Raw genomic sequence first — 13191 nt, forward strand, 5'->3', positions numbered from 1 at the left:
AACAAATTGAGAGGAAGCATCTATCTAAATGGGCACAGCTCTCAGGCTGTTCGTAAAGTCTAATTAAATTCTGAGCTCTGATCATAACAGAACTGAATGACTTTTCTCATTCACATCCATCTTATGATCTTGTGACAACTCTTCTGAGCTAAGTTAAACATGATGCTTTCCCCTCGTCAGCAACAGCAATAAGCAAACAGGAACTGTGCCTACTAATGAAACACAAGGTAACCAAAAGCAACATCCGAAAAGAATAAAGATATTGATTCTAGCTGACCCAGATGGCTGCAGCAGGAACAGTGTATTGATGAGAAGGCAGCTAAAAGATTGCAACAACCATCTCTGACTGAAGCAAGGAAAACATTCTGATTGAAACTTTATTTCCATATATGACCAAAATAGCAGCTAAAACCAGAAAGGACTTCAGTGGGACATAATTATTTCCTTGGAAGTGAGAGAGAGAGAGAGAGAGAGAGACATACACAAAGATTGAGACAGAAAAAAAAGAGGCTGAGTGTCACAGAGAGAACAAAAAGAGAGAGACAGAGACACAGAAAGAAGGAATGACAGAAACAGAAACAGGGAGAGAGAGGGGGAGGAGGGTGCAGAAAGACACAGACAAAATAAGAAAAAAAAGAGATAAACAGAGTTAGAGACTGAGAGAAACAGACAGGCAATGACAATATAGAGACAAGGAGACAGAGACACACACAAATAAAGAGGCAGAATGAGACAGGGAGAAAGAGAAAGAGAGGATAGAAATGGTGACAGCTGGACACAGCAAGTGAGGGAGTACAAACAATGCTGGTACAAATGGCTCAAACACTCTCCATTTCTACGAAGTCCTTGTTGCAGTGAAGGCTGCCAGGTAAGACTGGATGTCTTGCTTCAGATCTGGCTAGTTCTTGCTATGCTCACTCTTCCTCAATACAATGACTCCGATACATAGTTAGGCTGAGATTTATGAATGCACCCCCTTCTATCCACTTACATAATGACCTACTGTACTGAAGGTGTGGACTCATGCTGGGTCAAGCTGTACAAACCAGAACTGCTTTACCATTCCTGGGAGGAGAGCAAGAACCATTCAGCAGAAACCTGCAGATGGGAGACAGTAGCCAGGTGCTGTGAGCTTGGCGCATTTCCCGCATGAGTTATTAACACCTGAAGATTTTCGCTTCCCCACTGAGAGCCATATGGCTGACAGAGATGGAGAGAGGGTGCACAAACCAAGGTTCTGCTTCACATTGCAGCAAGTTGTGGCCGAGCCAGCCAAGGATGGAGAGCTGGCGAAGACTAAGTCGTACAACAGAGAGATATTGTTTGTTCCTCTCTCCTCCAGCTGAGGCTACACCTGCTGAATATGAAGAAGGTTGTTTCACAATTTGAACAGGGCTCAGAGATTCCCGTCCCTCCAGCTCATTCGCTCTCACTTGTCGACAATATGTGTGGGCTAGAAAACAATTAATCACAATTGATCAGAAGCTGCCCCCAGGGAACATTGCTGCTATTACACATTACTTATTGTAATGATTTGGAATGAAAGCCATCAGCTCCTGTCTAATTGCACTGGCATTCTCCCACTTTGCAGCTCACTCAAACCCCCGCAATGGAAACATCATTTGCACTCTGGGGGCGTCTGACTGACACAGATTGATTTCTTACATAATCAGCCACGATTCACGTGGGATGTTTTCTCTAACCAGCTTGACACAGGTGATGTGTCTGCAGTTCACTCCAAGGTATCTGTTATTCTATATATAAACAACCCGAAACCCTCAATTAGTTTCCAGTCTGTAACTCACTCTCGGGTACTTGTTATTCTATAAATAAACATCCTGAAACCCTCAATTATCTTCTAGTCTGTAACTCACTCTCGGGTACCTGTTATTATATAGATAAACAACCTGAAACCCTCAATTAGTTTCCAGTCTGTAACTCACTCTCGGGTACCTGTTATTATATATATAAACAACCTGAAACCCTCAATTAGATTCTAGTCTGTAACTCACTCTCGGGTACCTGTTATTATATATATAAACAACCTGAAACCCTCAATTAGTTTCCAGTCTGTAACTCACTCTCGGGTACTTGTTATTCTATAAATAAACATCCTGAAACCCTCAATTATCTTCTAGTCTGTAACTCACTCTCGAGTACCTGTTATTATCTCGATAAACAACCTGAAACCCTCAATTAGATTCTAGTCTGTAACTCACTCTCGGGTACCTGTTATTATTTAGATAAACAACCTGAAACCCTCAATTAGATTCCAGTCTGTAACTCACTCTCAGGTACCTGTATTTTTATATATTAACAACCCTAACCCTCCATTTGATTCCATTCTGTAACTCACTCTCAGGTACCTGTATTTCTATATATTAATAACCCTAACCCTCCATTAGTTTCCAGTCGGTAACTCATTCCTGGGGATCTGTCATTCTACATATAAACCAACCAGAACCCCTTGATTTGTTTCCAATGTGCAACTCGTCCCCTGGTATTGTTATTCTATATATAAACCATCCTGAAGCCCGAGATTAGATCCCTGTCTGTAACTCACTCCCGTGTGTGGGTCAAAGCACAGGCAAATGGAACTAATTTAGTTTGGGATTATGGTTAGCATGGATTGGTTGGATCAAAGGGACTGTTTCTGTGCTGTATAACTCTATGATTATTCAATATATTAACCACACTGAATCTTCAATTAGATTCCTGTCTGTTACTCGCTGCTGGGTATCTGTTCTATATATACATCATCTCAACCCCTTAATTAGATCTAAGACTGTAATTCACACCTGGATTTGTATACACTAACAACCCGAACACCTCAACTAGATTCTTGCTTGTTACTCATTTCTGGATTTCTGTTATTCGAGATATAAAGTCCCTTCCCTCCACCCCTAATTAGATACCGTCTATATCTCATTCCCATACCTGGTTATCTGTTATTGTACACAGAACACCATGAACCCCACCACTAGTTTCCAACTCTGTAGCTCACTCCCAGGTATTTGTTATTCTATATATAAAGCAAATCGAACCCTCAACTCACTGCCAGCTACCTGTTGTTCTGTGAATAAACCACCAGAATTCCTCAATTTGAAACCAGCCTGTAATTCACTGCTGGGTTTCTGTTCTTCTACAAAAAAAACACCTAGACCCCTGAATTAGATTTCCTGTTTCTCACTCAGTCTGGTTGCCTATTATTCTATATATTAACAACCCGAACACTTCATTAAATTCCAGTCTATAATTCACTGCCATGTATGTCATTCTACATATAAACCAACCAGAAAACTTTGATTCCTTTCCAATCTGTAGCTCACTCCCAATTATCTGTTATTCTATACATAAACCAACCAGGACCCCTCAATTTGTTTGCAACCTGCAATTCATTCCTGGGTGTCTGTTATTCTGTATATAAACCATCTGAACCCCTCAATTTGAATCCAGTCTGCCAATTACTCCCAAATATCTGTTATTCTCTCTATAAACCACATTGTACCCTCAAATGGATTCTGGTCTACAACCCATTCCTGGCTACTGATACATGACAGTTTGCACGAACAGCAATGTGCTGTTACACCATACACATGCCCCTTGTGCTCCCCGTATTGGCTTATCAAAGGCACCATTTCTTCTACTGATGCATTTAATGTCTATATTTAAAAGCTGGATGCTTTGCATCTTTATAAAATCCTGACTTGTGAAAAATACTGAGGTCGATGAAGGATATCAAAGCCTTGTCATTTCTGATAGCTAATTTGTTTTATTTCTCCCCTCCCTTGCTTCAACCTGCATTCCAGTTTCACAAAAAACGGCTCCACAAGCATCTGTTGCCTTGGAAACCATCGTACATAGCTGAATTCCTGGCAGAATCTAGCCTCAGATTATTACTGTATCTGCTAGATATGAACAGAGGTAGCAGTTCACAATTCCCTCACATTCAATGTCCTCACACTCAGGAGTATATGAATATTTGCTATAATCACAATCACATAGGGTCTGAAGAAAATCTCTTTCCTGTGATGTTGGTGGAAGGATAAATTTGAGACAAAATACCTGCTTGACTTTGATTTAATGCAATGAGATTTTATATCTCTGCCCAAGAAGGCAGCTGGGGCTGCAGTTTGTACCAGACTGCAATAACCTTGATATCCACACTCAGGTCCTGCACTGCGATTCAAGTGCACAGCCATGTGACTCAGAGGCAAGAGGTCTACCAACTGAGCCACAGCTGACACAATGAACAAGGCAGAAACAATGATTGTTGAATTCTTGATTACCAAATTCATAATTCATGAGCATGTATTAAATTTATAGTGCACCTGCCTTATATGGGTATCACAATTTAAGAATTAGGAGCAAATGATTAAGGCCATTTGGCTCCTCGAACCTGCTCCACGTTCACTAAGATCATGAATGGTCTGACTGTGGCCTCAATTTCACATTTCCACCTACCCTGTGAGACCCATTAACCTTTTAGTTAATCAAGAATCTATCTACCTCGGACTTTAAAATATTCAATGTCCACGCTTTTACCATTCTCTGAGGAAGAGACTTCCCAATACATACAATCTTCTGACAGAAAAGCATTTCTCCTCATCTCTGTTCTTAATTGGAGACAATCGCTGCACCCTGCACCCCCCAACCACTATTGACAAGCTGTCACTCTCTCACATGGGTAAACATTGTCTCAGTTTCTTTCTTGTCAATTCCCCTCAGGATCTTCCATGCTCAGTACAATTGCCCAGCTTGTCCAACCTTTAAAATAAACCATTTTGCGCCCCCAACCCCGCAACCCCAACAACCTGGGGGCCAGTTAAATGAACCTTCTATGCATTGTTCCTGAGACCAAAGCTGTACATTCCCGATGCAGACACTGGACCCTGTACTATGGTAGCAACACTTATAGAGTCATAGAGATGTACAGCATGGAAACAGACCCTTCGGTCCAACCCGTCCATGCCGACCAGATATCCCAACCCAATCTAGTCCCACCTGCCAGCACCCGGCCCATATCCCTCCAAACCCTTCCTATTCATATACCCATACAAATGCCTCTTAAATGTTGCAATTGTACCAGCCTGCACCACTTCATCTGGCAGCTCATTCCATACATGTACCACCCTCTGCGTGAAAAAGTTGCCCCTTAGGTCCCTTTTATATCTTTCCCCTCTCACTCGTTTAGACTCTATTCCCTTCACAATACATGCATTTGCCTTCTTAATCACTTGCTGCATCTCTATACAAACCTGTTTTGTGATTCATGTACCAAGATGTCCAGATTCCTGTGTTCTGTAGAATTCAGAGTTGCTGTCCATTCAAAGACTGTCCTTCCATTCTTTTTGCTGAAGTAGACAAATGTACATCGCAGTGTACTCTACTAACCAAAATTTCCCCCGCTTGCTTAATTTAGTTCCCTTTGTAGACTCTTAAACTACCTTGTCCTTCTGATGACCACTTGTCCTGAGGACAACAGCAGAGGCAAACTGAGAATATTGCTGCTTGTGACTAAACTGAGTGAAGATGAACTGAAGGTGGAAGTCCAGTAAAAATGCATGTCCAATGATTTCTTGGACTCAAACACTCACCAATGTCACACCTCACTGCATCTTCAGTGACAAAACCAAAGCAGAAAATGTTGGAATACCCAGGACTGCCAACATCTGCAATGAGGAACAATATCAGTAACGATATTTGAAGATTTTTAATTTTCAATCTTGTCAGTCCCATTCTACCCCTGGAGTCCTGATGGTTATTTTTTTCCTCTGAATCACCTGTCCAAATTTCTTTTGAAATCATTCATCTCCTCTGCTTTCACCACTCTGGTAAACAGCGAGTTCCAGTTCATTAGCATCCAGTATCTAAAACAATTCTGGCTCCCATTTGGCGTGTATTAATTGCCAAATAGTTTAAATCTCTCTTTCTTCACAATCAACCCAGTCCTTGTGCCATCAGCTAATGGGAACAGCTTTCCTTTGACTACTTTACCTAAGCCTGCCATAATCTTGTTCATCCCTATCAAAACTCCTTGACTCCTCAATCTCCTCTTCCCTGAGTGGATCAACCCCAGCTTCTCGAACCTAACTTTGTTGCTAAAATTCCCCACCCCAGCAACCATTCTGGTCAATCTCCTTTCACACTCTCACATCCTTTCTTAAGTATGGTGACCAGAACTGGACTCAGTTCTCTCGTTCGAGCCTAACTAGAGCTTTGTAAAGAATCAGCGACTCTACCTGTTTTTGTACTCAATACTTATATTTGTTCTAGGACTCTGCTTATTATGGCTTGGTGATGATTGGGCATTAGGCAGGAACTTGGGCCTGGCTTGTATTGAACGTGACTGGAGAAAGATCAAGTAGCAAAAATATGAAACAGAGAGTGGAAACATACAATTAGTCCCTTTAATCTATTGTGGAACATGAGTTTAGCTGGCAAGGCCAATGTGCATTTCCACCCTTAAATGCCTTTGAACCGAGCGCTTTGCTCAGTCATTTCAGAGGACAGGTGAAGAATTAACCACATTGCAGTGGGTCTGTGAGTTACATGTAGGCCAGACTGGGTATGGATGGCAGATTTCCTTCTTTGACAGGCTACAGTGAACCAGTCTGCATTGTGGTAAAGAATAAAGCTTACACCTAACCAGAAAACTGCAAAGGCGATGGCATTATAACACTGTTCCCTGTGTTGATCATTGTTTCCCTGTGCAGACACCAAACCCGTCACAAGCAGTTGAGCGCTCATTTAACTGCAGTAATGAAGGCTGTGAAGAAACCATTATCCTACAGAAAACGAAGTTCAGGCTGTAATGTAAGATACGCTCTGCTGAGCTTAATTGGAATTCAAAGTCTCTTGGCTGAGGCACCTCCACATACTGAACTGATCATATAGTCCTTCACGGGTCAGTGAGAAGCTCCCTGCTTCTTTGCCTGGACCTCATTAAGCAAAGCTATATCGGGTCGGTGCACTTAGTAGTGTCACGCACTGCAACAAGGCAAAATGGCTCCATGATTTGCCGAAATCACAAATGAAGAAGAACTTTGACCCAAAAGGTTGGGGAGGTCAGGGGGACAGAGACGATTTTGCAAGATTGGATCATCACAATGTAAAATGCGATTCTGTATTTTAGACATTGCAAATGAAGTCAAAAGAAAACCACTTGAATGTTCACGGCAGTTTCTTTTCCAAGCATCCTCAGTATCCGAAGTATTTTTAGAGGACAGCATTCCAGATTTTAATCAAAGCAAAGAACTGCGGTCACTGGAAATCTGAAGCAAAAACAGAAATTGCTGGAGAAACTCAGCAAGTTTGGAAGCATCTATGGAGAGAAAAGAGAGTCCAGTGTCCCTCCTATAAGAAAGATTTTGTGAAACTTGAACCCTTTCCAAGGATGTTGCCAGGGTTGGAGGGTTTGAGTTACAGGGAGAGGCTGAGTAGGCTGGGGCTGTTTTCCCTGGAGCATCGGAGGCTGAGGGGTGACCTTATTAGAGGTTTATAAAATCATGAGGGGCACGGAAACAGTGTACAGTCAAGGTCTTTTTCCCCATGGTAGTGGAGTCCAAAACTAGAGGGTAGAGGTTTAGGGTGAGAAGGGAAAGATTTAAAATGGACCAGAGGGGCAACGTTTTCACGCAGAGGGTGGTGTGTGTAATGAATGAGCTGCCAGAGGAAGTGGTGGAGGCTGGTCTATAAGGCATCTGGATGGGTATATGAAAGGGAAGGGTTTAGAAGGATATGGGCCAAACCCTGGCAAATGGGATGAGATTAGGTTAGGATATCTGGTCAGGCTGAAGGATCTGTTTCTCCACTATACAACTCGATAACTGTGACTCCAGTGACCCTTCCTCAGAAGCAGTAGTAGCTCAGACTATTCACTCATTCCTTTCCTCCGTTCCCTGTCTTTAGCACATACATTGCCTTTTCCTAAGTATTGTTCTGAAGAAGGGTCACTGGACTCGAAATGTTAACACTGCTTTCTCTGCAAAGATGCTGTCAGACCTATTGAGTTTCTCCAGCAATTTCTCTTTTTGTCCCTGATTTTAAATACCTTATGGTGTGATGAAGTGCTTCTTGACACCTCCACCCGAAAACTCTAGCTCCAATTTTCAGTTTATTTTCCCCTTTTTTCTGGGCTTACCTCATTAAATGATATAGCACAACTTAAAACTAATTTGTCATTTCAACCCCCTTGATAAGATTATCCTGCAACCCTCCCTCTGTCTCTCTCTCTGTGTACAATTACCATTTCCAGACAGCACACTGGCAACTGGGGACCTCTGTGTTGATCCATGCTAACATCCAGCAAAGTACAGCAATAGTTTACTGTTGTCTTTTGCAATCAGGAATGTCCTTGTGTAGCCTGCCACTGAAACATATTAATCCTCAACCTACCTGGTCGCACTGTCAATGCAGCGTCCTTGGCTCTTAAGTCCATGGGTGGAAGCCAAACTCCGAGCTTCTGTTGGCCCGTATCCCAGTGTAGCTATCCACTGTGTCACTTGGACTGCTTTCACTCTCGTCTTCCACCTTAAACATCTTCCTTCTCAATCTTCTCCGCAAACAGCCTGAAACATTTTGCCCTCTCGGCACTGATATCATTACGGTGAACAGGCAATATATCTCCTCCGGTTACAAGATATTCTGCAAAGTGGAGATGTCCACACAGGGTTGATCAAAGAAGCTGAACAAGCAAGACTTGCAACCGTTTGTACTCCAGCTGTCTAGGCATTCAGACCAAAATCGCACCACTCATTAGGTCCTGCATGTATAGACATGGGTTCTTCCAATATGCAGGGGCACTAAATCAGCGAAGGTTATTCTGATGTTCTTGGTTATTCAGGATGTCCCTACCAAACTGGTGGCCAAAGCTGTGGCGCTACCGATGACAGTGCGAGGACATTGGTTCCTGAGCCCCCGCACAGAGTACAGCGTCGCGGTCCAGGTTGCCATCAAGCAGAGCGACGGAGAATACCTCGTGTCTGACTGGAGTGAGGTGGTGGAATTCTGCACTGGAGGTGAGCACATGAAATCAGACACCAACCGGTTTCCTTACAGAGTTTCATTTATTATTTAATGGGATTTGGGTGACAACAGCAAGTGCAGCTTTAGTTGCCTGCTCTTGGCATTAAACTGGATGGCTTGCAGTGCCATCTTAGTTAAGAGTCACCCACTTTGCTATTGGTCTGTCGTCCCATTTGGGCCAGACCGGGTATGAACATAGATTTACCCCCCCAAAAAGACACTTTATATTCTGTAAATATTAACACAGCGTCAAATATGAACATAAAATAGGAATATGAACACTGGGTGATGTACTGTACATATTAACCCTTACTTTGAAATGCTCTGTGAATATTAATATTGAGTATATTCTGCAAGCTATTAACCCCCCACCACTCCCTAAAATACTGTGAATGGTAATAATGAGTGATATACTGTAAACATTAACATTAACAATTACTTTCAGTAAATATTAACACTCCCCACTGATGTAACCAGTGAAAATTAATGCCGAGTGATATTCTGTAAATGTTAACACTACCCCTGAAGTACTCAGAATATTAAGACTGAGTTACATTCTGAAAATATTAAAACTATCCCCTGAAATATTCTGTGAGTAATATTCAGTAAGTATCAGTACTTTTCCCTGAAATATACTATGAATATGTGCAGAGCATTATTTTGTAAATATTAATGCTCGCTAATATTTTGTAAATATTAACATTTCCCCTGAAATATCTTGTGAATGTTAAGGGTTATATTCTGTAAACATTAACCCTCCTCCCAAAATACCCAATGAACAGTAAAACTGAGTTTTTTTTGTAAATATTAGCCTGCTCCCAAACCCTTGAATGGTATGTTACCTCCCTTTTGCCAGAGTTAGGGATGTTTTAGAGTGGCAACAACCAGCTGTCATAGCACACGTTGGTACTAACAACATGGGAAGATAAAGAAATGAGGTTCTGTAACAGAAATTAAACAGGAAGATTACCAAGGTTGTAATCTCCAGATTACTTCCACAGCCATGCGCTGCTGAGTATAGGTATAAGAAGATATTTCTAAATTGGGGGAAGGCTAAAGGGATGGTGTCAGAGGAAGGGCTTTAGATTTTTGCATCACTAAGACAGTTTCCGATGTACATGGCACCTGGACAAGCTGTGTGAGTTGCACTTGAACAGGAATAGTCCAATATCGTTGCTGAGGAGGTTATAAAGTAATTTGGCGGGGGGATGGGGCACAGAGTAGATGTAAAGTCAGGAGTAAGGTCCTATTAGATAAATAAGGAATGCTGGGACAGTTCAGCCGCTGCAGAATACATTGGTAGGCTAAGGCACGTGGGAGGTCTGGAAAGCTCAACTGTATAAATTCTTTTGGATGTAGGTTCGCTGAGCTGGAAGGTTCATTTCTAGACGTTTCGTTACCCTACTAGGTAACACCTTCAGTGGGCCTCAGGCAAAGCAATGCTGAAAATTCCTCCTTACTATTTACATGTTTGGGTTTCTTTGAGTTGGTGATGTCATTTCCTGTGGTGAAGTCACTTCCTGTGCCTTTTCTCAGGGGATGGTAGATGGGGTCTAACTCAATGTGTTTGTTGAGAGAGTTCCGGTTGGAATGCCATTTCTAGGAATACTCGTGCGTGGCATTGTGATTTGCCTGCATATCTGCTCTTCTATCACATTCTGACTGTTGGGAGGCCTGAAGTATAATCCAGTAAAGAGGTCGGCTCTTTTTTTTTTTGTCTTTCTAAACTCTACTCAGATGGCCTAATTTGCAAGGCTTTATAAGGCATCCTCCTTCATCACTGCAGTGATTATCCCCTTTATCAACAATGCAACGCCCCCAGAGAGAAATTGGGGTTATTTTAGTCAGGATTTCAACTTGGTTAATAGTAAATGGATTTGCCTTAGTGTGGTAGAATTTTTTCAGAGGATCCAAAAACGTTTTTTGTGCCAGGACAGAGATAGTCCAATTGGAGATGGGACAGACCTAGACCTAACCGAAGGGAATGAAGCCAATCAAGTGGTTGAAGTGTCAGTGGGTGAACAGTTTGGGGATAGTGACCATAACTCTTCAAATGACATCAAAGTCAATATGGAAAGGGATAAGGATAGTGCAGAAGTGAAGTGTCTAAATTGGGGAAGGCCAATTTCAATATCAATAGACAGGATCCGAAAGTATAAATTGGGTGCAGCCACTTACAGGTAAGACTACACTTGAAAGGTGGGAGTCTTTTAAAATAGTATACTGAGTATTTCGGGCCAGCATGTTCCTCTAAGAGTAAAGGGCAAGGAAAGCAGGTGCAGGGAACCCTGAATGTCAAGGGACAATAAGAGTTTGATAAGGAAAAGAAGGAAGCACATGTTCAGTTCAGAGTATTAAAAATGGGCAGGCCCTTCAGCAGTATTGGGTGTGTAGGAGATGCTTAAAAAAGTTAGGAGGACAAAGAGGGGCCATGAAATATCTTGCGCAGATGGGATTAAAGAAAACCCCAAGTATTTTATCAGTATATTGAAAGCAAGAGGATTACCTGGGTAAAAGTGGAGCCTTTGAGAGATCAAAGGGACAATCTGTGCATGGAACCAGAGGACATGGGTGAGTTCTTAAATTAATATTTCACATCTGTGTTCACAAAGGAAAAAGATTTTTATAGTTGGAGATTTCAGTTGGGATGGTGAAGTTCGAGAGCATGTTAAGATTAATAAGGAGAAGAAATTAGATGTGTTAGTGGACGCAGGGGTGCAAAGATTCCTAGGCCCATGATGAGATGTATCTCAGATTATAATGGGAGGCAAGGGAGGTCACAGCTGAGATATTTAATACTTTGCTGGCCAGAGGTGAAGTGCCAAATGACTACAGGATAGCGAATGTGGTTCCTTTGTTTAAGAAGGGTGGGAGGAACAGGACAGGTAATTGCAGACCAGTTAACCTGATGTCAGTGGTAGGAAAATTATTTGAAAAAATTCTGAGGGAAAGGATGAATCAATGAAAAGGCAGGATTGATCAAGGATAGTCAGCACAGACTTGTTGGCTGGAGATCCTCTTTAATTTGAATTTTTTTGAAAAGGTGAGTACATATAATGATGAGGGAAGTATAATTGATGTGGTTCATTAAGGCCATTGCCAAGGTCTCACATGGAAGGCTGGTCCAAATGGTAAGAGCTCCGTGGGATCCAAAGCAAGTTGGCAAACTGGATGCAAAACTGACTTACAAATAAAAGGCAAAGGGTGATGGTGGAGGGTTCTTTTTTGTGATTTTGTGACAAGCAGTGTATCACAGGAATCAGTGCTGGGACCCTTGCTATTTGTTATGTACATTAATAGCTGGGATGTGAAACACAGAAAGTATAATTAGTAAATCTGCAGATACAGAAAAGGTTGACAGTGAGGATGGTCTCAGGCTGCAGTCTGATACCGATCAGCTGGTAAATTGGCCAGAGTAATGCAGATGGAATTTAATCCTGATAGGTACGAGATGATGTATTTTGGGAGATCCAATAATAGAAGGATATACAGACTGAGTAGTAGACCCCTAGGGAATGCAGAGGAACAAAGGGCCCTTGGCGCACAGGTCCACAGATCCCTGAAGGTGTCAACACAGGGAGATAGGCTGGTGAAGAAGGCTTGCCTTAATTAGCTGGGACATAGAATATCGGAACAAGGTAATCTTGTAACAACCTTACAAAACATTGGTTCGGCCATAGATGAAATACTGTGCGTACAGTTCTGGTCACCACGCTATCGGAAGGACGTGATTGCACTGGAGAGGGTACAGAGGAGATTCACCAGAATGTTGCCTCGGATGAAAGTCTCAGTTAGAATGTTAAAGTCTCAGATAGGCTGGGTTTGTTTTCCCGGGAGCAAAGAAGGCTAAAGGATGATCTGATTGAGGTACACAGGATTATGAGAGGTACAGCTAGAGAATGTGAGAATCATTTTCCTGTGACAGATATGTGTAATACCAGAGGGCATAAACTTAAGATGAGGAATGAGTGGTTTGAGCAATCTGAGGACTGGTAGAAATATGAAATGCAGGACCTGAGAAGGTGGAGGTGGCAGGCACTTTTGCAGCATTTCAGAATGAGCACTTAAAATACTAAGGCCTCGTAGGCTTTGGACAATGCAGGTAAATGGGATGAGCATAATTTGGTGTTAGTTGGTCAGCACAGACATGGCGGGCTGAAGGAC

General features: G+C 42.2%; 1 protein-coding gene across 2 annotated transcripts in view; it reads left to right on the forward strand.

Moving 5' to 3' along the window:
* The window catches only part of LOC122543175 (phytanoyl-CoA hydroxylase-interacting protein-like), a 52451-nt gene that overhangs the window by 36723 nt on the left and 2537 nt on the right, over window positions 1–13191 (forward strand). For both annotated transcript variants that reach the window (XM_043681597.1, XM_043681596.1), the window contains one exon: window positions 8846–9020. In XM_043681597.1, coding sequence (XP_043537532.1) covers window positions 8846–9020 — 175 coding nt within the window. The remainder of the gene's footprint in view (window positions 1–8845; window positions 9021–13191) is intronic.

Source organism: Chiloscyllium plagiosum, chromosome 42, assembly GCF_004010195.1.
Source record: "Chiloscyllium plagiosum isolate BGI_BamShark_2017 chromosome 42, ASM401019v2, whole genome shotgun sequence".
Classification (NCBI taxonomy): domain Eukaryota; kingdom Metazoa; phylum Chordata; class Chondrichthyes; order Orectolobiformes; family Hemiscylliidae; genus Chiloscyllium; species Chiloscyllium plagiosum.